The sequence below is a fragment of the Micromys minutus genome, assembly GCF_963924665.1.
Source record: "Micromys minutus genome assembly, chromosome: 7".
Classification (NCBI taxonomy): Eukaryota; Metazoa; Chordata; class Mammalia; order Rodentia; family Muridae; genus Micromys; species Micromys minutus.
In genome coordinates this window covers 35027556-35051269 of record NC_137976.1, presented here as the reverse complement: position 1 = coordinate 35051269, position 23714 = coordinate 35027556, and the positions used below count along the sequence as shown (strand labels likewise).

The following is a 23714-nucleotide window of genomic DNA, read 5'->3' as shown; positions in this document are numbered from 1 at the left end:
GGACAAAAAGAATACCAGAGAGTTGTATATACAAACCCACATTCAGGAATACACATTAGGATATGGCATATTTTGGCAAAGGCAATAAAATGAGAGAAATGAAGAAGAACAGATGTGGGAAAAGCCGTTCCTTCCTAATATGGTACAGCGATTTCTCCAGTTTGAGAAGAGCCTAATGTTCTAGAATTAATGTTCAACACACATAGGACAAATGTTCTCGCATATATCTAGAGTGTATACATACTTGAGACTCAGTTTTCATTTTAACAAAATTCTTCATGACAACATAGCAACCGCCTAGATCTACAACAGGTTGGGCCTGTTGCATGTCAAACCAGATACCTTACAACATACTCAGCGTCAAGAAAGTTAAGAGATCCTAAGGCACCAGACCAGCACCACCAGGCCAACAGGCTTAGGCTTTGGCAGTCCCTGTGTTCATCAGGAGAGCAAGGAGACCAAAGTGCATTCTCTGCTCAGGCACCTTACCGAGTGCTTCCTTCTCAAAGCTGAGCAGCACCCATGCTTCTGACAGACATTTCTATACTCCTCACGCATAATATGCCTCTGGCCTTCACAGAGTTACATTCTAAGTTTAAGCCACAGTTTAGATGTCAAAAAAAAAAAAAAAAAGCAAACATTTTCCCAAGTATCTCTTGTGACCACCATGGCACAGTGCTTTAGACAGTATCTCAGACAGCTCAAAGATGCCTCATGAAACAAGGAACAGCCAGCCTACGACTGATCAGGAAGCCAAGGCTCAGAGTGGCTGAGAACATTTTCCAAGGTTACAGAAACACATTGCAGGAGATGTGGGACTTGAGCCCAGATGTTTGGCTCCAGAGACGATGTTCCTTCCATCCTCACACATGTCATTTTAGAACTGCTCTGAGGAGGTGTTACAGTTGGCGGAGAACAGGGAGGGCTTCCAGGCTCCAGGGGGCTCACCCCACCATCAACAATGAGCTCTAATCTGTTCACTGCTGGGAGGGTTACAGTTGAGGCCAAAAGAAAAAAAAAAAAAGAAAAAGAAAAAAAAGTGTTCCCATGCCTGAAAAACAATGTTTTGGTGTATTTTTATATTAAATTAATATGATACTGCTGTTCTTGTCTGAGTGGCTGGGAAAACAAAAGATAGTAAAGTTTTATTAAGGCAGTACCATTGTACACAATTAGTTCAGGGAGTGAGTCTCTCTTACTAAGGAGACATGTACTAGCTTAAATTTTCATGACCTTTTTACCCAAGAAGGAGGGCTACATACACAAGAAATATGAACATATGCCTAAATTCATATATTCACTGTATAGGCTCACCAAAAATGGCCCATTAGGCAAAAGCACTTGCAGCAAATCTGAGGACCCAAGTTCCGTTTCTAGAGCCCATGTGGTGAATGAGAGAAGCAACTCCTGCAAGAAGTAATCCTCTAATTACCACGCATGCACCAGGGCACATGTTTGCCACCCCCGCCCCAACACACACACAGTGTCACTTGTATGCTGTGTAGATACTCTTGTATTTTCTAACATTGGTAGTTACTTTTAATGTTTAAATCCAAGTCCAAATCAGAAAATTCTCCCCATTTCCCCAGCTCACACTCCAAATAAAACCACACACAAAAATGTATAGTACATTTCACAACATACTGGGATTTTCAGGCAGATGGAATCTGAGATTTCAAAAGGACATGTACACACACACACACACACACACACACACACACACACACACACACAAAATCAAGTCTGGGTCTCTCAGGGAAAGAAATCAGGAAAAGACTTGAGAGTGAGAGGGTTGTGTTGGATGTCTGACATCGAGGAAGATGAGTACCTTGAGCATCAATGTGAAACACGTAAAGCAGTGGTCCTCAATCTCCCTAAAGCTGTGACCCTTTAATACAGTTCCTCATGTTGTAATGACTCCCAGCTACAAAATTATTTCATTGCTGCTTCATAACTGTAATTTTGCTGTTATGAACTGTAAAGTAAATGTCTGATAAGGAGCATGTCTGATATGACACCCCAGAGGGGTCATGACCCACAGGCTGAGGACCACTGATCTACATGAAATGTTATTTAGCCCGAGGACAATCAGTGACCGAAGGGAGAAGGAATAGCCCGAGGCAGAAACTAAAGCCCAGTATCATAAGCAGAGACAAGCCATAAAGCTTTCAGAATAAGAAAACAAGACTTGGAAGATGAAATGTTTCAGTTGGCCAAGTAGACCGAGAACAGAGAACAAAAGCTACGGGTGTGAGTGGCAATCGGTCCTGAGTGACCTCAAGAGTACCGCTTTCACAGAATGGTCTCCATTCGTTAAGGAGCCTTGGGCACAGTGCCAGTCTTCCTGAGTCTGAAAGCATTAAAGAACTGGAAAGGCTAAAGGCAGACTTCATACAAAATTTCTGAGAAAAATGTCCAAGACAAGTGAAATGGGGGATCAAGAGGAGAGGTGATCAGATCCTGAGAGCTGACTGCTGACACTTTTCTATATATGTGGGAAGAGCTGAGGCACATGGGAAGAAGTCAACAAAGATAAGGGCTGGAATCAGACAAGATAGGACACAGAATACAAGACATGGGGGCCACCAATACCCTGGGGCACTAGACTTGGGGTACAAACCTTCATGTGTTCATCTTTGAAAGGGAGAAAGGAATGGACAGCCTCTGAAATCAATAAGGGCCACACATAACATTATCTTCTATCTCTATTAAAGGAAAGTGGTCAAGAGTGTGTATTGCCGTGAACTACAAAACTGATAAGCTTTTCCAGCAAAAATAAAAATCCCAATGAACAGAAATACACATTTCAGTAGAGAAAAATACATGCAAGCATTAGAAATAGCTAACTGTATTAGACAAGCAGGAAGGTTTATACAAACAGCGGAACTGACATTTTAAGAATTAGGAATTTAATAACATCCAAATTAATATAAAATTGTAGCTGTAACTGTTCAAAAGTAAAACAATTGTTTGTATCTCTAACATTCTTAGGAAACAATCACTGATGTCTTGATTTGATATCTCAATGTCAAATACAAAATAAGATTTATGATGTCAACTATTTATACTTCTGTTTATTATGTTTCAGACGCCAGAGAGAAACTCCTTCATATTTTCCCTTAATAATGAAGGCATAAATTTAGGTTAATAAGCTGGAAAGAGGAGAGAGATGCCACACTGTGGTGCTGTGACTATTTCAGAAAACTGATTAACAGAAACAAAACAAAACAGTGTATTTCAGGCCTCTTGCTAAATGAAAAGTCTCCAATTGAAACTTCTCCAAAAAGCAATATAACTAACACCATGGCTAATCTTTTTCAACAGTTTGTATCCTCAGGCTGTGGGATTGAGGGCAGCCTTACCAATGCATGTGCAGAGCAAAGGACCCCCACAGCCTCAGATTCATGGGAATGTCAAAGGCTTCCTCTGGGGCCTGAGTAGGAATGGTGACATTGTGTATAAAATGTACATGGTCGGTGCCCTGCCCCTTGTTTCTGATGGGAAGACTGCTCCTCTACAGAGTCTACTCCTGCTGAGACAGCAAAACCTGTCTCTTTGAGGCAGTTGCATATTATAAACCCTGCCTCCTCGTTCGGACTGTGTCTAAGAACCCCATCTCCTTGATCAGCTGTATGTGAAACCTTCCTCTGGTCAACTATACGTAACAAGCACACTGATTTCCAGGCTGCTACCGAGTCTGCATCTGAAAGCCCAGTCCTCCTGTTTCCTACTTTTCTGTATGTCCCCCTCTGTCCATCTTTTCTTCATTTTCATGATGCCCTCAGCCAGCTATATCCTGGAGGCATGCTAGATCATACTTGTTTTAATCCCATGTCAAGAGGCTGAAGAAACCATACCAGTGACTTCAAGGGGGTGAAGGAAGGGAGGGAACAAGAAGGAGGAGAGGGAGAAGGAGAAAGAGATACATGGACTAAAATGCCAAAATGTTCCAACAAAGAGAGTGCCCTGTGTCCCTTTAATCGTGAACTAACTGGGTACCCCATATTCATAGTCATGATTAATGTCATAACTACTACTTGTCAAAATACAAGTGCTATTTATGCAGCTTTCCAGACCCCAGAATAGAATCCTGAGCCCTCAAACTTAAACATCAGCAATGGAAAGAAAACTGTGCAAAGAATAAACCAAGGTATGTAGGCTGGGAAGGTTGCTGGCACGGAGGCCCTACCACCATACTTGCTACCATATATATTTATGGAACCCAAAGATCTGGGATTCTCAAACAACTCTCTAGAGATAGAAGATGGACCGGACTCCTGTAAAGTAAAGGCTGACTCCACACGAGTCTGCAGACCGGAAGTTCAGGCAACAGGCAGGTGAAGGCTGAGTAGGGATATAAGAAGGCACCAAAACAGGGATGCGGACTAGCAGGCAGGTTTGCTGAAGGTGCCCAGTGAGGCCATGAGAAACTAAGAGATGCACTGACAGGGATTGGTAGCCAAGAGTCCTGGGAGTTTGAGATCTCAGAAGTAGCTTAGCTGTGGAGCACAGGGGCAAAGCTCCACACAGAGCACTGGACACGGACACTTGTGTAGGTTCGCTCAGAGGCGGAAGAAGAGAGCGAGCTGCAGAACCCATGCCACGGTTGCTCAGCAGGCGGCCAACATGTCCTCTGCAGAAGAGAAGTAGTGAGAAAAGTCAGGGAAGCTGAAGGGGGAGCCAGGTACTGAAATCCCAACACACTGAAGCCCAGGGAGGGACCACAGCAGGCGTAGGCCCTGCCTGTGTTACACAGTGAGACCTAGTCTAAGAAAAAAAAAATCGAAATAAAAAATAAGTCCAAACTCAAGATCCAGTAGCCAAACTCAAGAGAGGGAAGAAAAGAAACTGGAGTGACCCTGTGAGGTGGAACCTCAGGGTTTTGATTTGCATTACCCTGATGACCAAGGATGCTGAACTTTTCTTCAGATGCTTCTCAGACATTCAATATTCCCAGTGGAGAGTTTGTTTATATCTGTACCCCATTTGTTAATAGGGTTATTCTCTGAAGTCTAACTTCTTGAATTCTTTGTATATATTGGATATTAGCCCTCTATTAGATGTAGGATTGGTCAAAGTTTTTTTTTTTTTTTAACATTCTGCTGGTTGCTGTTTTGTCCTGTTGACAGTGTCCTTTGCCTTACAGAAGCTTTGCAATTTTAAGAGGTCCCATTTGTTGATTCTTGATCTTAGAGCATAAGCCATTGGTGTTCTGTTCAGGAAATCTTCCCCAGTGCCCATATGTTCAAGGGCCTTCCCTACTTTCTCTTCTATTAGAATGACTAAGATCAAAAACTCAGGTGACAGCAGATGCTGGGGAGGGTGTGGAAAAAGGAACACTCCTCCACTGTTGGTGAGATGGCAACCACTCGGTAAAATCAGAATGGAGGTTCCTTAGAAAATTGGACATAGTACTACCGGAGAACCCAGCTATACCACTCTGGGCATATACCCAAAAGATATTCCAACATATAACAAGAACACATGCTCCACTATGTTCATAGCAGCCTTACTTAAACTATCCAGAAGCTGGAAAGAACTCAGATGTCCTTCAACAGAGGAATGGAAAAAGAAAATGTGGTCCATTTACACAATGGAGTACTACTCCGCCATTAAAAACAATGACTTCATTAAATAATTAGGCAAATGGATGGATCTAGAAAATATCCTGAGTGAGGTAACCCAATCACAAACACACACACACACACACACACACACACACACACACAGGATAAGTACTTACTGATAAGTGGATATTAGCCTAAAAGCTCAGAATACCCAAGAAACAATTCACAGACCACATGAAGCTCAAGAAGAAGAAAGACCAAAGTGCAGATGCTTCAGTTTTTCTTAGATGAGGGAACAAATATATCCAGAGAAGGAAATACAGAGACAAAGTTTGAAGCAGAGACTGAAGCAAAGTCCATCCAAAGACTGCTCCACCTGGAGATCCAGAACATATACATCCACCAAACCCAGACAATATTGCTAATGCCAGAAAGTGCATGCTGACAGGAGCCTGATATAGCTGTCTCCTGAGAAGATTTGCCAGAGCCTTACAAATACAGAGGCAGATGCTTGCAGCCAACCATTGAACTGAGAACAGGGTCCCCACCAGGGGAGTTAGAAAAAAGATTGAAGGAGCTGAAGGGGTTTGCAACCTCATAAGAAAAGCAATACCAAACAACCAGAGATCCCAGGGACTGAACCACTATCCAAAGAGTACAAATGGATGGACCCATTGACTCCAGCTGCATGTGTAGCAGAGGGTGGCCTTGTAGGACATCAATGGGAAAAGAAGTCCTTGGTCATGCCAAGGCTTGATTGCCTCAGTGTAGAGTAATGTTAGGTCCAGGCAGCAGGAGGGTTGGGTGGGGGTAGGGGTACCTTCATAGAAGCAGGGAGAGAGAGGATAGGTAGGGAGTTTATGAAGGGGAAACCAGGAAAGGGGATAACATTTGAAATGTAAATAAAATATATCCAATAGATAAAAAGAAAAAAAAAGGTGATCCTGATCTATTCCTTTCAATAAAACAAATATTTTGCACCTTCATTGAGAAAGGAATAAGAATACACATCTTAGCTTTCTTAAACATAATTCACAAATAATACATAATTCAACATGTTACAAAGTACCCACAACAGGAAGAGAAAATTTAGCTAGCTTTCTATTCTTCTAATGGCCCGGTTAACTTAACCTGGAATACCCAAACGAAACCAACTGACTGACTGTCACAAATCACATATAAGGGAAGCAAGCAACTACTCCCGAATGCTGCAACTGTGGTGGTAGAACCTGCCAGGCAACCCAGAATTCCCTTTTCCTAGAAAACCACTTAGGGGGCTGCCCAGGTCTTTAATTTTCAAGGATCTCAGCCTCTCACCACAAACTGTAGGTCAGTAAGCAGCTTGGGCATTGTTGATCCGTGTCCTGAGGTACTCAGCAGGCTTATTCATGAGCTACCCAAACATCCCTCACACAGCAATGGCATCTATGACAATGACACAGCAATGACATCTCATGACATATTAGTTTGTACCTCCCCAAGGCGTCATTAGGTTTCCATCCTATTCCATAAAACACAACTTAATCTTTTAAACTTTTGGAAGAGACTATGAAATTTATATGCTCTCATCTAGATATTTCAAAACTAAGGCCAGAACATCTTACATGCCTCAAAGGGCGTTCACTGTGGCCAGTGCAACAGTCTCAAGGCTCTCCCACCTCATGGAGTATGTATAGGGTGAGGCTGGATAACCTAACAATGTAAAATGAACATGCTCTTCAATATACGAAAACCAAAAACTTAAAAAGAATATGCAGAAATTTAAACTCTTTTCTCTGTTCCACCACATAATTATTATAATTAATTAATAATGTTAATTTAAACCGTACCTTTACTGCTTCTGATGAAGGCGTATTTTCCTTCTTCTGACTTGTGCTTATGGGCTCATTTTCAACACTGAAAAAGAAAAACCACAGTGCCATCTGAAATGAAAGGGAAATTATTTTCAACACATACAGCTTCTCTATAACAGACAAGGACTGAAATTTGCAATGATCAGAGAGTCCTAGGAATACGCTGATTGAATCTAAACTGGAAAGGGGCATCCAATCCTGCTCACACAGGCTTTGGACCCTTCTGTGAATTCATCTTGCTACATGTAGCCTTACACTGATGGCCCTATCACAGCAATGTCAGAGACAAAGGCGTACTGGTACCCCGCTAACCTGACCTCGGAAAGTGCTAGCTAGCACTCTATCCTTATTTATATCAAGGTTCTCCACAGTCTGAAATTACTTTAGTGCCTATGCGGAGTGATGCTTCTTTATATAAACATATAGTTTCACCCAGTGAATTCTGTGAATGCTCGAAAATAGATGCCAGTTTGCCTGGGCACCTAAGTGATTCAAATTTTAAGGGCAGTCACTTTTAATGGTCTCCTGTGGAACTTCACGGAAGAGCCAAGAAATGACACCCAAAAGTAGACTGTCGCTAACAGGCAGATACATATGTTAAATATAAATGTGTCTGTTCTTGCACACTATTATGTTCGCAGGTTTTCTTAACCCTTGGCAAACTGAATATCCCCAGTGAAGATCACTGTGGTGGTTTAAATAAGTATGGCCCCCAGGGGTGTGAATACTTGGTCCACAGGGAACGAAGCTATCAGGACGTGTGGCTTTTAGGGTGTACACATGGCCTTGTTAGAAGAATTGTGTGCGTCACTGTGGGGACAGGCTCTAAGGACTCATATGCTCAGGCTATTCCCAGTGTGACAGACAATGTCCTCACTGCCTGGGGATCAAGAATTAGGACTCTCAGCTCCCTCTCCAGCACCATGTCTGCATGGATGCTGTCATGCTTCCCACCATGATGATACTGGAATGAATCTCTAAGACTGTAAGCCACCCCAATTACATGTTTTCCTTTATAAGAGTTGCCTTGGTTATGGTGTCTCTTCACAGCAATGAAACTCTAAGACATCATTATGACTGTCTACCATGTACCAAGGACTGTGCTTGGCTTTTAGCAAATCAAGACAAGGAAGTCAGGGTCCTCACCAATGTCTGTCTATTTGGGGAAACAGGTGGAGAGTCTTTAACAATGCAATCTGTTAAATACTACCAGCTCTGAATGAACAAAGTATTTTGGAGCACAAAACAAACAATAGCTTCTGCATGCTTCATAAAGTACTGCCCGGGGAGGTTTGAAAGCAGGGAGTCCGAGAATGCAGTACTTTGGGAGACACATGTTTTTTTTGGTTTAAGCTTAACACTAGGGCCTGCAACTTGAGGCAGGCAGAGGTAATCCGTAGCAGGGAACAGAGGGTAATGAATGTGACTCTATGTAAGAACTGGCTCAACCCATTTCAGAATGCAGTCTTTCTTTGTCCTGACTGCAGCGTGAAGGCTTTGGATATACAGGAGGCGTGGTGACCATGGACCCATGATCACTGCATGGAGCAGCAACTGGAAAGAGTAACCAGTAACTGAGATCAGATAAAGAAGGATCCCAGAGCAGATGGGATGGGAAGAAGTAGCATACGCTCCATAGAATTCTCTATACATAAAACCAAGTGCTATTCTGGCAAATACCCAAGGTATTAACAGAGACATTGAAAAGAAAAGACTGTGGCAAAGTGTGTCAGCAACCAGACAATACACTGGACTACGATGTCCTAAGTCCAAGATTCTGTGCAGGAACATAGGGACGGAGAGATGCAGCTGTGCCCCTAGATGCTTCAAATGTCAGAAGAAAAAGTAAGCATGTTTTTTAAAAAGGGTTAGTATGTCAGTGATGGGCTAAAAGAAACTTTCTATGGGGAGAAAAACAAAGTAATCCTGATGCCTCTCACCCATATGCCCTAATTAACCTGCATGTCCTTCCAAAGAGACAGGAATACAGAAGTAGTGAGGAAGAGGGGTCCGTGGATATAGGAGAAGGGATAAGAGAGGCTAATGGGGACGGCGAGTATAACCAAAGGCCATTAGATTTATGCATGTGCTTGTCAAAAGTGAGAAAAATATTGAATATAGGACTGTAATGCACATACACATTTCATAGATTAAGAGTTCATAAGTAGCTGTAGTTTTTTTTTTTTCTCTCTTTCAACTTTATTTAACAAAAAGAGATACATGTACAGATCTTTAAAGGCATTTTGGCATAACACTATATGAATATATTTTTGTCAGTACTTAACTCTTTTAGAGGTTTGATAGCATGCATTGAAATCTACTAGTTACCATAAGCATAAAGTACATGTAGAACAAAACGTAACATGGAAACAGTTTTCTTGGTGTGTATAAATTAAACATAATGATTTTTGAATACCAAAAATTGCCACAAGGCTATATTCTTAGCTCTTGGATTATTAATGATCTCACTCTGAGAAGGTGCTATACTTTTTTTTCTAAGGAGGAGTGAGGCTTTCACTTTTTGGCCTTTGTTTTTCATGAGCTTCATATGGCCTGGGAGTTGTTTCTGGGATATTCAGAGTGTTCTGGGGTTAGTATCCAATTATCACTGACTGCATATTGTGTCTGTTCTTCTGTGACTGGGTTATCTCACTCAGGATGATATTCTCTAGATGTATCCATTTTCCTAGGAATTTCATAAAGTCATTGTTTCTAATAGCTGAGTAGTACTCCATTGTGTAAATGTATCACAATTTTTGTAGACATTCATCTACTGAAGGACATCTGGGTTCTTTCCAGCTTCTGGCTATTATAACTAGGGCTGCTATGAACATTGTGGTGCACCTGTCCTTATTGTATGTTGGAGCATCTCTGGAGTATATGCCCAAAAGTGAAATAACTGGGTCTTTAGGTTAAACTATGTCCAATTTTCTGAGGAACCACCAGACTGATTTCCAGAGTGGTTATACCAGCTTACAACTCCACAAGAGTAGAGGAGTGTTCCTCTTTCTCCGCATCCTCACCAGCATCTGCTGTCATCTGAGTTTTTGATCCTAGCCATTCTGACTGTTGTGAAGTGGAATCTCTGGGTTGTTTTGATTTGCATTTCCCCGATGACCAAGGATGTCTAGCACTTCCTTAGATACTTCTCAGCCATTCAATATTCCTCAATTGAGTGTTGTTCTCTTTTTTAGCTCTGTATCCCATTTTTTAATAGGATTGTTTGATTCTCTGGCGTCTAACTTCTTGAGTTCTTTGTATATATTGGATATTAGACCTCTGTCAGATGTGGGGTTCGTAAAGATCTTTTCCCAATCTGTTGGCTGCCGTTTTGTTTTCTTGGCAGTGTCTTTAGCCTTACAGAAAATTTACAATCTCATTAAGTCCCTTTTGTCAATCTTTGACCTTAGAGCATGAACCATTGGTGTTCTGTTCAGGAAAATTTCCCCTGTGCCTATGTGTTCTAAGGTTTTCCCCACTTTATCTTCTAATAGTTTCAGTGTACCTGGTTTAGTGTGGAGGTCTTTGATCCACTTGCACTTGAGCTTTGTACAAGGAGATAAGAAAGGGTCTATTTTCACTCTTCTGCAATGCTGAGTGAAGTGGCTGCAGTTTTAAAGGAGAGCCAGTTCTTTCCTTAGTTTCTTTTTGTTTGTTTGTTACTCACCTTACCTGCTGCTACAAGGTTACTTTTATCCCAGGGTTTTCTTTATTTTTGTTTTTGTTTTTTTTTTTTAAATTATACTAGCCTATTTAAGCTCTAACCAAAGAAAATAAACTGGCGAAATCCATGTAAAAATTGGCATGCGGTAAAGATCAGTTCAGGATAACACTGACTGCACTGATTGTACAAATGAATCATGGGACTATCTTCAACAGGCTGCCTAGAAACCAAACAGAAAGTGACTGCTTAATTCAATAACTCCACTGGTCAGATGCCTAAACTTCATTTCAAGCAGGCATCTCTAACCTGCAAGAGCTGCATGTGGCCTCAGTTAGCTATGAACGCAGTCCAAGACAAAATACTTATGTTATAAAGGTTTCTTTTCTTTTTTCACTTAAAGTTTTGTAATTCAATGGTGCAGTTCTTCAGCATGAACTTGGTAATCACAAACCATGTTAGAGTATCAACAGGTCAGACACACCTTCACTGTGAGAGTCCTTCCTACAAAATATATTTTCTTAGTGAAACTAAATAAAACTAGTAAAAGTTCTTGTAGTCCAAAAGCTCTCCTGAAAATGTAGCTTTGTCTTTCTGCAACTAAAATTGAAAGTCTACATGGAGCTGTAATCATTGTGCACACACACAAGCTACACATGGAAAAAGTTATACAATACACACTACACACAGGCACACACACACACACACATATATGTATATATACACTACACACACGGAAATAGTTATACAATACACACTACATACTGCATACAGGCACACACATTAGACACATGCAAATGGTTATATAATACACACCACATATTTGCACACATATACAAGCACACACTTGAAAAACCCAAAAGTATTCAGCAGAAAATAGGTATTAACAATGAAATAAAAGTTCAAACCACAACTTGATGCATCTTCTAGTCTCTAAAACTTATTTCTTATATTTAACCTATGATTCTTATCTCTAATGCAAACTTTAAAACCCACTGAGTTTCACTCTAGCTGAGTGTCATAATACATTTTAATATTGTATTTAGCCTAAAAGGGTGATGCTGGGCCAGGACCACACTGGAGAGACATCACATAGGCAGGAAGGCTAGATCTTAGAGCACATCTGGGCTACCTAACCAGTCTGCTTTTGAAAACAATTTAGCATTGTGATAGTAATAATCATCATTGCTCAACTAAAGGTTTCAACACTTTTTCCAAATAATTAGTCTTGTCTTAATGACTCTGTAGGTCTCCTCTGCTTCAATTAGCTTGTCACAAGGTCAAAGTGGTTGTTAATATCATGGCATTCTTGTTTTAAAAAATCTTTATTCACTGGTGAAGATGAGGGGTGTCACACACTGACACAGACACAGAAGGCAGATATGTGCACATGCACACACACAACTCTGTACCTGGTTGAGATACACCTGCCACATAGAATCATTTGTCACTGCTAGAACAAGCCAAATTCTCAGGCCAACAAGCTGCCCTTGTCTGTCTGCAACACTACCTAGCTCATTTGTGATTCTGCTCCACCTGTATGTTCTTTCTTCTCGCTGGACCCAGAGATACCTGAGGTTGATTGTAACAGCTGTCTGTGCCTTTGCTCATTAAATCTCAACTTTTAAAATCAGTAAATGGATCCTTTCTATCACACAGCTGAGGATGGTGTGAAGTCTTCTGAAAGTACTCAAATATGCTAACCTGTTACAGGTAAAGACCTGTAACAGGTTAGCAATTGTGTCTGCATATCCCATAGAGAATACCTTGCCTGATCTCTGTCATCTTGCTTTTATTATCCAATAAAGAGGGAGTCCAGTTAAGGAAAAAAATGATTCTGCAGGAACAAAATTCAGTGGGTTTTCTCCCTTAATTAATCATGGATGTTGTTACACAATCCTGTGAAATAAAATCTCAGAAAGCAAAAATACTCACTGAAATAAAATTTTTTAATTGAATTTTTTTATACTTTGTTTTGGATAGTATTTGAAACATGTTTCCCAACTTAGACACTGAATCATTATGGGCCAAGAACAGCATAAAAAATATGTACACATAACATAATCTCTTAATAGAGCATGAAGAACTTGAGGCAAAATAACAAAAAAAAAAAAAAAAAAACCAAACTGCAGAAAGTCATTGTAAATAGCATTTAATTTTCATTTTAAATAGGAGCTATGTTATCTCTCTAAAGTGTCTGTATCTACACATCTAGGAAGGTTCTTATTTAATCAGTAACACACACATCACACAAGGATATCTGAAGTGGAAACTTAAGGGTTCTTTGGAAAGTCAGTTGGATGGTGTTTTGCTCGGGCAAACACATGAAGGAACATTTGGCTGAAGCAGACACAGAGAAAAGGATGTTCTGCTAAAGTCAGCAGGTGAAAGGACACAAGAAGGATTCTTTGCTAACCTTACACTGTATAGTTGAGTTGCATTTGTTAAGACTCCATAGAGAGAAGAGCAACAACAACAAAGAATAAACAACAACAAACAAAACCTTCTGGTGGTGTGCTGCAGTTTCTTACTGCTCTGTCAGAGTAATGTCAGCTGACACAGACACATGTGCTGAGGCAAGACTCGTAGAGGACATGTGACGTTTGGAGGGTATAAATAGGACTTGACAGAAAGTGACCAGGGGAGCCTGACTTGCTTACAGAGCTGTCTGTGCAATGCTTGCGGGCCTTGATTCTTCACTGATTGCTTCCCTGAGGGAGGAATAGCCTCTCTCTCTGGGTGTCCCTCTTGGCCCTTCCTGCTGACTCATGCCGAGGCTGAGGCCAGGCTGTCTCTGCTAGGTAGGGCCACCACTACTGATTCATGTTTGCTATCCCAACTCTACCAAACTAGACTGCTGGTGTATCCATCAAGTCTTTGCAAGTGGAGCTGCCGCTGCTGACCTGTGAACTGAATGGCCGATTTCCAGACAACACAGACAGGAGTTGCTCCAAAGAATCATTTCTAAACAGGCCCACTTCCCCCAATATCCTTTCTTTCCACTACCTCTGGTGGGTGGTCAGCTAAAGGGGAGGTTAAATCATTTAAGAACCATCATTAAAAATAAAGTTTGAAAAGATTAAAGTCGAAGACAACCAGTGTCAGTAGCCAAGCATAACCCAAACTGGTCAAAATCTGATTTGCTGGCTTTCAAGTTTTCTCTTTGAAATGAGCCCCAAACCCAGCATGGTGGCACACACCTTCAGTGCCTCAAACCTAGCATGGTGGCACACACCTTCAGTGCCTCAAACCTAGCATGGTGGCACACACCTTTAGTGCTGGCACTTGGGAGGCAGAAGCACAGAACCCATGTCTATGAAGTCTTATATCATGAATTTCTGGACGACCAGGATAATATAATGAGACTCTCAAAAATATGAAAAAAGAAGAAAGAGTGAAGAGGAGGAAGAGAACGAAAGAAGGAAGGAAGGGAGGGAGGGAAGGGAAGGGAGGGAGGGAGGAAGGAAGGAAAGTAAGGAAGAAAAGGAAGAAAGGAAAGAAGGAGAAAGACAAAGAAAGAAGAGAAAAAAAGAAAGGAAAGGGAAAAAAAGAAAAGAGAAGGAAAAGGAAAAGACCCAGCTATAGGGCACATCCCACAAGAAACAGAAACAAACAGGACCTATTCCTTTAACTTCAGAAACAAAGTCAACAACATTCTTCCTCTCCCAGAAAGATCAGCTCCTGTCATTAAGACACCACTTCTCCTGAATGCCCTCCTTACTATACAGGCAAGATTAAAGCCATCTATACTCAGCATCCTACCAGAAATAAGCCAAGATGTTTGAAGGGTTGAATAAAGCTTTAATCCTAAATATTTGCTACTTTTCCCTCAGAAACTTTGTCCAGTAAAAGGATGCTTTGTCATCTTTACAGTGTGGACCAGAAAGAAAGAAGGAAGGAGGAGGAGGAGAAAGGGAGAGAGAGGCCAAAAGAGAGAGAGAGAGAGAGAGAGAGAGAAACAACACGGTGGGAATAAGACTCTCAAAACAATGAACACTGGCATCCTATGTAGTAAAAAGAAAGCAAATGGATTAGACAGAAAATGGTATTTTCATATTCAAAAACATAAGAGAAAGTGACACATGTTCAAATCCTGATAATTCCAAACTTCAGACAAGACAACAGTCCATTCCTATAGTTTGCTCACAATTTAAAGACCTTGGGATGTAAGAATATTTCAATAGTAATATTTTTAGAAAGCCTCAGTTACCTCGAGGTAGGGAGAAAGAGCCAAGAATTATAATTATAGACAAATAATACTTGTCCTCTCTAAATAGCCTCACCTTAACTGAGAGAGCACAAATGTGAAGGTAATGTAAGAAGAAGCTCATTTCTAAGCAACTGAGTACAGACCGTATCTGAAAGCCAGAGACCCAGCACTCGGCCAGCCTTCGAGCATTTACTTGCTTTGTGCTAGGCATACAATGAACTCCTGGGCAATGAAAAACCAAAGTGCATGTTAGCATCCAAAAATCCAAATAATTTCCATGAGGTTCTGGTTCACCATCTAAGAAAACTTACCCTCTTGCGTTTAACTGAGTTCTCACTGGCTAAGAGAACCCTCGGCAGATAAGAAACATGAAGCTGGACCCAATAACAGACCAACCCACTACACACAGACAGCAACCCACCTGCATGTTCAGGCACCCTCCCTAGTGCAAGCAGTTGAGGAGTAAAGAGAGGGAAAAACAAACACCAAAAAACAAAACAAAAACAAAAAACTTTGTCTCCCTCAAGCGTTTTGCACATATAACAATCTCACGGGGAGCTGGGTTTTTAAAACAAACATCTGATTGTCAAATATACCAACTGAAGTAGGCAGAGGAATCTACACTGTGGTTGTCACTGCCATTCCCAGGTGTTCAGCTGAGGTCAGCCTCTGACACCACATTCCTGAATGAACTGAGCACCTATCTGGACTGAGCAGAAACCAATGCCTGCTGCTAATACAGGCAATAGAGAAGTCTGGTCAGGGAAGACTGCTACTTAACGCTATTCAGATGATGTCAGTGTTGATACAGAGAGATGAAATACTTATTAGAAAACCCACAGAGAATACTAATTCCAAACGCTGCACTTCAATCTCAGCAAATAGCTGTTTCTGTGATGAGGACTCAGAATGCCCCCAATACAGAGTGCGACCCACACTCGAGAAATCTCATGGCAGCCCACATGAGACACAGACTATAGACACAGGGCACAGGGCACAAGGGCACGGCCAGTCATTCACTCATGTGATCCCAGAGCTGCTTCCCGAATGGAGGGAGGACAGGCTTGACAAAGCAGCCTTTTACTGAACAAAGTTCCTTGGGGGAGAGAGGAGAGGGAGCAAATATTTATGCTTCAGCCTTCCAAACCTGCCAGTGGGTGTGGTCAGTGGGGAGGGGAAGTCACCCTTGGAAAGTACAGGTCTCCACGCCCCACCTCCTGTAACACGTGTCCTCCGGTGGCATTTTCTCACACATCATACTTCTGGCTTTGCTGGAAACAACCAGAATCTAGAAATAGACAGTACAGTTTTCTTAAATGTCTTCTGGAGGCTCACCCATCTCTCTGCAGATGCTGGAGGGGATGATACTTTGGCATTTCTAGAGAGAGAGGCAACCTTTAATAGGATGCTATCCTTGGTGGCCATTCTGAGCACTGCTAAACATGAGGTCACTTGACCTCATTTGCCAAAGTCCTTTCATCTAAGTATCACCTGCCAACTGGCTGTCCTTGGGGAAGTTGGCCACACCTAGCCTTTTCTGATGACAACGGATACTCTTTTTTTCTTCCATTCCTCTAAGACCCTTGGTGCCTGGCCTCTCATCCCCTCTCTAAATGTTCATTTCCACAGCACAAGGGATACTATCTCAAGGGTCTGCAACAACAGGACTGGTGAGGTAGCAGGAAAGGAAAAGGAACCGAGCGACACAGCACTGTCCTCTCCTTCCTCACCAGTGTCAGCCTGACCTAGACCCTGGTCCACAGAGCCACATCTTTCCCTCTGCAACCTCACTCAGCCTGTCCTTCCTGCCACGTGTCTCCTCACCACACAGACTACCCGACCTAACTCCTGTGATGAAACTCGACTTAGCCAGTATGTGACCAAATCATACTCCAGTCCTCTCAGAAGTAAAAAAAAAAAAAACATGATATGAAACAAAGGCTCCTTCACAGACCCTCTTCGTGACTGTGGTTATCTGCAGTAAACTGTTCAGCAAAACATTAAAGATATTCCAGGAGACCTTTCGACAGTTGATGGGCTGTTGGGGCCAGCAGAGTCATTGTCTTCGCTGGTATAGGCATTACTGACTTGTTCATGCTTTGCTGGATAGCTTCACAACCCTGACTGTTCTGGTGGCTCACCTTAGCTTGTGGGGGTATGGGAGGATGAAACTTCTCAAAGTATCTTCTCAAAACAGGCATATGCGTCTTTTAAATGGCAGCACCTTGGGGGCAATAGGCTTCCTGGCAAAACCCTCTTTCTGGATGTGATTTTACTAAGAGGCAAATAGCAGGACAGCCTAGCTGATATTAGACGGCTCCCAGGCCTGTAATCCTGGGACACTGAGTCTTTAATTACGGGGTCAGTGATTAACAAAAACAGACCAATCTAGAGTCTTCCGTGGGAAAGGAAGAAAAAGAGCATGTCCAGGAAGCCAACCACAAATCAAAATGAATGTCAGTGGATCATAACAAAGAGAAGTGCCCTCTGCACCTTATTTCAGACATTACTCGGGGCTACAACCAGGCCTGCCTTCCACTTCCTTAGCCCCCACTGTCTGAGCCATCACTGTCATCCTTAAAGATATGAACATAACTCTCTCACCCTACTAAGAGGCTGCCTATGTCATGGAGGCCACACGCAGGGAAACAAAGGTTGCTTTCTTCCCTAGAAGAGCACCTTCCCACTGAAAGCCCTAAGCCCTCTTTGCTCAGTTGATCTACTGAGATCTATTCTTGAACGGAACCGACTGTTAGGCACTGGCGTGCAGCCCCATCCAGTAAGCCCTACTTGGCCTCTATGACGAGGAAAGATATCCACATCGACGACCCAGAGACAACCAACCTGGAAAACTGTCCCTTCATAAACGCTGACTGGCAGCAGCCCAGTGGTACCTGTGCTTTTTAAATGGCCATTAACAGGACATAAAGCAGGTGGTTATGGCGCTATTTCTGGGCTCCAAATGAAAAGGTAACCAGGGGCTGTAATTTTAAGGCAATCAAGCAGCATGTACTTCAGCTTGAACATCTGGCATCCCAGTGATTTCAGGAATCTTGGGATGGAGACCGAGGGAAGGAGGGAATGTAGTGGGGATGATTAGATCCGGTTGCTTTGCAGCCTCAGAGTACCTGGTGATGCTCTAGTCCATATGCCGGCCCACTCCTGTGATTCACGCATCTATGGTGCTTCATCTTCGGTCCCCATCTCAGTCCTCCAACACAAGACCATAATTACAGTTGATGCCTGGTCTGTGGAGCAAGACTCTGAGCTGCTTGAGTTGCACCTGAGCTGTCTACCACTCACTGGCCTTGCATGACTGCTCTTTGCTCTCCAGACTCACTGGCCCACCTCATGCCCTTCAGATGCCTTTCTCACTCTGAAGGTCTGCGACACACCTCACGAGAAGTGAAGCAGTGTCGGGAACTCGCTGATCTGATGTGATCTCAAACTGGCATTCCTGCTGCTGTCTAAAATGGGGCATTTGGGGGTGGAGGGCTTGTCTGAGTGTGAGGCTGTGGGTTAGGTCACCAGGATCACAAAAGGTGAAGCACTGAACACCATGGAGGACATTCATCCAGGTGCCATTCTAAACAGTCCTAAAGGAGACAGAAGATGGAAGGATAAACCAAACTGTGTCTGCCCAGCACTCTACAGAGCCCAGCCATGACTGACATTCCCCCTCCACCTCAAACCCTTCCTTTTCTTTAAATTCCAAGATGAATATGAACACGCAGTTGTAAATACATAAGCACAGGGCTATGAAAAATATCCAAGAGCTAAGTTGTATTTCAGCTTCTTGCTGGGGCCTCCCCACTCCTAATTCATTTGACTGCTGGCCCCTCCCCATGACATGGACACTGTCCCTTCCATTCTGTTGCATCTAGTCACCAGGTCACCCAGCACACAGTACTGTACATTTTTGGGACCCTCAGATGGTGTCCTCTCACTCTGCAAAGTTCTTGTTTGGACATGTTCATGCGTCACTCCCAGATACAGTCCAGATCTCTGCTCAAATGCTACCCAGGAGAAGCGTCTGCCGCTCACACTCCAGACTCACCCCTCATCCCACCCCACTCCTCCATCGTGCTCAATTTTCTCTGCAGAGTATACTGTTTATCTATTTATAGAATTTATTTTCTTCTTTCATCCAGTAGAATACAAACCCTTCCTAAATAGAGATATTTGGATGTTTAAACCAGACTTTGGTAAAAGATGGCCACAACTAAAATGTTTATATAAGAATTACATTGTAAGGTTCTATAGCTTATTTAAACATTAAAGTATTGTTGGTAAAGGGACATATTTGAATTTCAATCCCAACTAGAACTTTTTACTTGTAAGAAATCTCTGCATATGTAGATATCCAACAAATGGCCTGAAATGACATGACATGTCTCTGAGAGGCTAGGGTTCTGAATCTGCCCTTATATTTTCATAGGATTTAATGCCAGATTTAGAAAAGCATAAATTACAATTAAAATTTTAAATGAAGTCATTTCTTATATAGCTGTCTTCTGAGAGGTTCTGTCAGAGCCTGACAAAGAGGCATATGATCACATACAACCACTGGACTGAGAACAGGGTCCCCAATCGAGGAGCTTGGGAATGACTGGAGCTCAAGGGGATTACAACCCCATAGGAAGAACAACAATGTTAACCAACCAGAACCACCAGACCTCCCAGAGACTAAACCACCAAAGAGTACACATGGAGGAACCCACTGCTCCAGCAGCGTATGTAGCAGAGGATGCCCTTGTTGGGCATCAATGGGAGAGGTCCTTGGTCCTGTAAAGCTTCAATGCCCCAGTGTAGGGTAATGCAAGAGCAGGCAGGTGGGAGGGAGTTGGGGGGGGAGCACCCTCATGAAAGCAGGGGAGGAGAGATGGGATAGGGAAGCTGTGGAGGGGAAACTGGGAAGTGGGATAACATTTGAAATGTAAATAAATAAAATAACCAATAAAAATGTTTTTAAAATACTTTAAATGACCTAGTACTGGAGTAAAAAAAATGGTGAAAATGCAATTAGGAACAAATAACTAGGCAATTAAACTATAATTATTACACAGTAATAAATCTTTGTTATATATCTGCACCACACTGTCAGAGAAGGTTCTTAGATCTACTTAGGAGAGGCACCTCCAGCTGTAGCATGTCCCCTGGTGCTTCACTAGAAAGCAAGAGACAGCAAGTTTACAGCTCACCTGACCAGTTGCCAGTGTGGAGATGTACAGTGGGAAGGACCCCACTGTACAGAGAAGGTGGCGATTACAAGAGAGAGTACTCTGATCGGCCACGGACATTGCTGACATACAGCATCTAGACATTACATGACAGTAGTATGTGTAATAACTCAGAAATACCATCACAGGTTGTTTGAACTGAATGCCAAAACCAACCAACCAACCAACCAACAACAGTTTAAATACAAGGTAAGATCCTAAAAAGCATAATATACCAATGACACCAGAATATATTGGGAGCCACCAGGAGTACTAGCCTCTACCATGGGTCTTCTGTTTGTTGTAATAGTTTCAAAGACCTTGGTACTGAACACCTAACGTCTGTCTTCATAAGCAGAGACCTTGACTGTGCAGTCCTCCAAGGATCTTATCTGATGGCCAGTGGAGAGAGGGGACATCATGGAGTTCAGAGAATAATCAATAAGAAGCTTAGCAGCAGTGATATTCACAGAGCGTTTTCTGGAAAGTTATGAATAAACACATTTAATTCTGCCCTTTTGAAAAACACTAAAGTAACAGAACTAAATAAAAGGAAATTGGGTCACTAAATAAAATAAGCGAGAGGTACCACATTCGAGGGTTTTGAAGAAGATGGGCCAGACAGAAATTATTTAGGGCAGATGAAACTACAGTGTAAGTGGCTGCAAAAGCAGTTGTCATTTTGGCTTAGCCTAAGGATTCCAGAAAAATTCCAGTGACTGGGAGGGCAAAAGTGGGGGAAGAAATACAAGGCTAAAAAAAAAAAAAAAAAAAAAAGCCAATTCACATCCAACTAACACCCAGAAATTACAAATATTTGGTAGGAAATTAGGGGGAGTCTTACCCTTCATAGCCAATACAAAGATCTCTAGAGGGACAAAACAGAGCAAATGCCCACCAAATGAAAAAGGGTCTATGTAAAATCTATTATTCACCTTGTACTGGATTAAAAGGAGACTCAATTGTCTCAACATTTACAAAGGAAAAGAAATTAGTCACATACAAAAACAAGGGGGCAATCATATTGTTGGCATTCTCAACAGCAACAGAATTAAGGAAAATGAAAAATAACTTCAGAATGCATAGAAATATTCAGAAATTTTAAAACTGAAAAAAAAAAGTCTCTCTCACATCTACTATTTCACTCCTTGTTGGAAATAATCCAGCAAAACTAGGAAGTTAACCAAGAAAAGCACGAGATCAGCAAAATGGAAGAGTGTGTGGATTTGAATAGGGAAGAGGAGAGACACACATATGGGGGGGATCTCAGGGACACAGAGAGGGACACAGAGGTCACTGAGCAGTGTCATGCTGGGGTATGAACAGAAACCGTAAGCAACATGGCTGGACATCCTAGAAGTAACGGTGAGAAAATGAAAAACGAAGTAGTTTGCTCCAGGAAGAAACAAAAGGTCACATCAAGGAAAGGAATCGTAATTCAGGACTTAACTAAACCAGTTTACACAGTATTAAAAATCTGAAGGCTCAAGTCTTACTTCACCCTTCAAGTTATAGAAACTGTTTTGGATGGTTGAGTGAAGGAACTGGAAAGGATGTAAAATGACTAGTATCCAGGGCAGGGGTGGGGCAGGGACAGCTCCTGGAGATGGGGGGGGGGTGAGGAATGGGATGAGGAACTGTCGGAGGGTGGACCAGGAGGGGGATAACAACTGGACTGTAAAAAAAAAAGTTTAAACAATAATAATAGCATTAGTAGTAATAGTAATAATAAAACTCTTGCAACAATAAAAGAAAAAAATTAAAAATAAGAAAATTAAAAAAAGAGACTAGTATTCATTTACCATAATCAGAATTCAACAGACACTGCCTGAAACAAGTAAATAATAAAGCATTATTTAGACGTGGATATAGAAATACTGGAAGGAGATTATGTGTAACTAAAGTGATTTCCTCTTTAAACACACACACAAGAATGGATTCATACCACTCAGCTCTTAACCACCCCCCCCCTCCATCTTAGTCCTTATTTTTAGGAGAGAATCTCTCATGTGCTATGTGCTATAGAGTCAGGTGTGAAGAGATTTGCAACATGGACTCTGAAGAGGTTGGATGTATAAAATCAAGAGAAGTAACTAACCAGCCATGTGGCAGACTCAGAATAAACAGGTTATATAAGTTATGAGCTAGTTGGGGGTAGCTTACGGCTAAGCTTATGGCCATAAGCTTTGTAATAATTCATATGCCTCTGAGTTGTAATCCAAGCAATTGATCACAGGTAGGAAAGCCCACGATCACCAGAGAAGGACAGAGTGTGCCAATATGGTGGTGCATCCCTGTGATGCCAGTCCCGGAGAAGGAAGGAAGGTCTGAAGTTCAAGGCCAATCTGAGCTACTCAGTGGGACTGAGGCTAACCTGGGTTTAAGAGTGGCATCCAATGGCAGAAAGAAAGAGAAAGGGAGAAGAGTGGTAAACTAAGGGAGAGTGGAAAACTGGGAGGCACCACGTGCACAGCTGGATTCTCAGGACCCAGGAACCTGCCTGGCACACATGACAATTCTTGTAGACAGGATGCTTTCAAGTCCCATGATCTACGTTTGAGGCTCATGGGGGGGGGGGGATAGCCAGTGCCTTTTCACATAGGACTCTCCCAATAGTACTCTTCCTAATCTATAAAGCATTTCATCCCATACACACCTGGTAGCCCAAGGAGACATGGCTCCCATGCTAATGCTGGGGCCTGGGAGTTGAGAGCCAAGTCCCTTTTACTGTACCTCAGGGTCTGGTCAATGTTCACCAGTCTCAAAATTGATCTCTTCTTTCTATAACAGGTATGTTTCAAGTGTGAAGAGGTGTGTCACCCAGAAGGCATCCCAGGTCCCCAGCCCTTAGCTCTACTCCATCCACTGAAAGCAGGCAGCATGGCTCTAGCCACACCTCTCAGTCTCCTCTCTCTTCTGCTTTGGACCTCATGCTGTCTTTCCTAATACACCTGGGAGCTGGTTCCTTAAGGCGCACAGTAAGTGTTGTCATTCTTTCCAAAAGGTACATGGTATGAAAGAAGCTATCAGATAGATGTGCAGCTTATTGATTAATAGTATCCCCTCCTCCTCCTTTTGCTATTAACACTACACTGACAAAACCCTCCTAAGCCATTTTATCCTCTTACAAACTTTATGTGGGTGATGGAATTCCTACAAGAAAAAAAAAAAAAAACTATTCAAAATCCCATGCACAGGACTCTT

General features: G+C 42.2%; 1 protein-coding gene across 1 annotated transcript in view; it reads right to left on the bottom strand.

Annotated features, from left to right (window-relative positions):
* CRYBG3 (crystallin beta-gamma domain containing 3) overlaps positions 1-23714 on the bottom strand; it is a 102075-nt gene that overhangs the window by 74011 nt on the left and 4350 nt on the right. The window contains exon 2 of the mRNA XM_080919289.1: positions 7397-7463. Within this exon, the coding sequence (XP_080775415.1) occupies positions 7397-7463 (67 nt within the window). The remainder of the gene's footprint in view (positions 1-7396; positions 7464-23714) is intronic.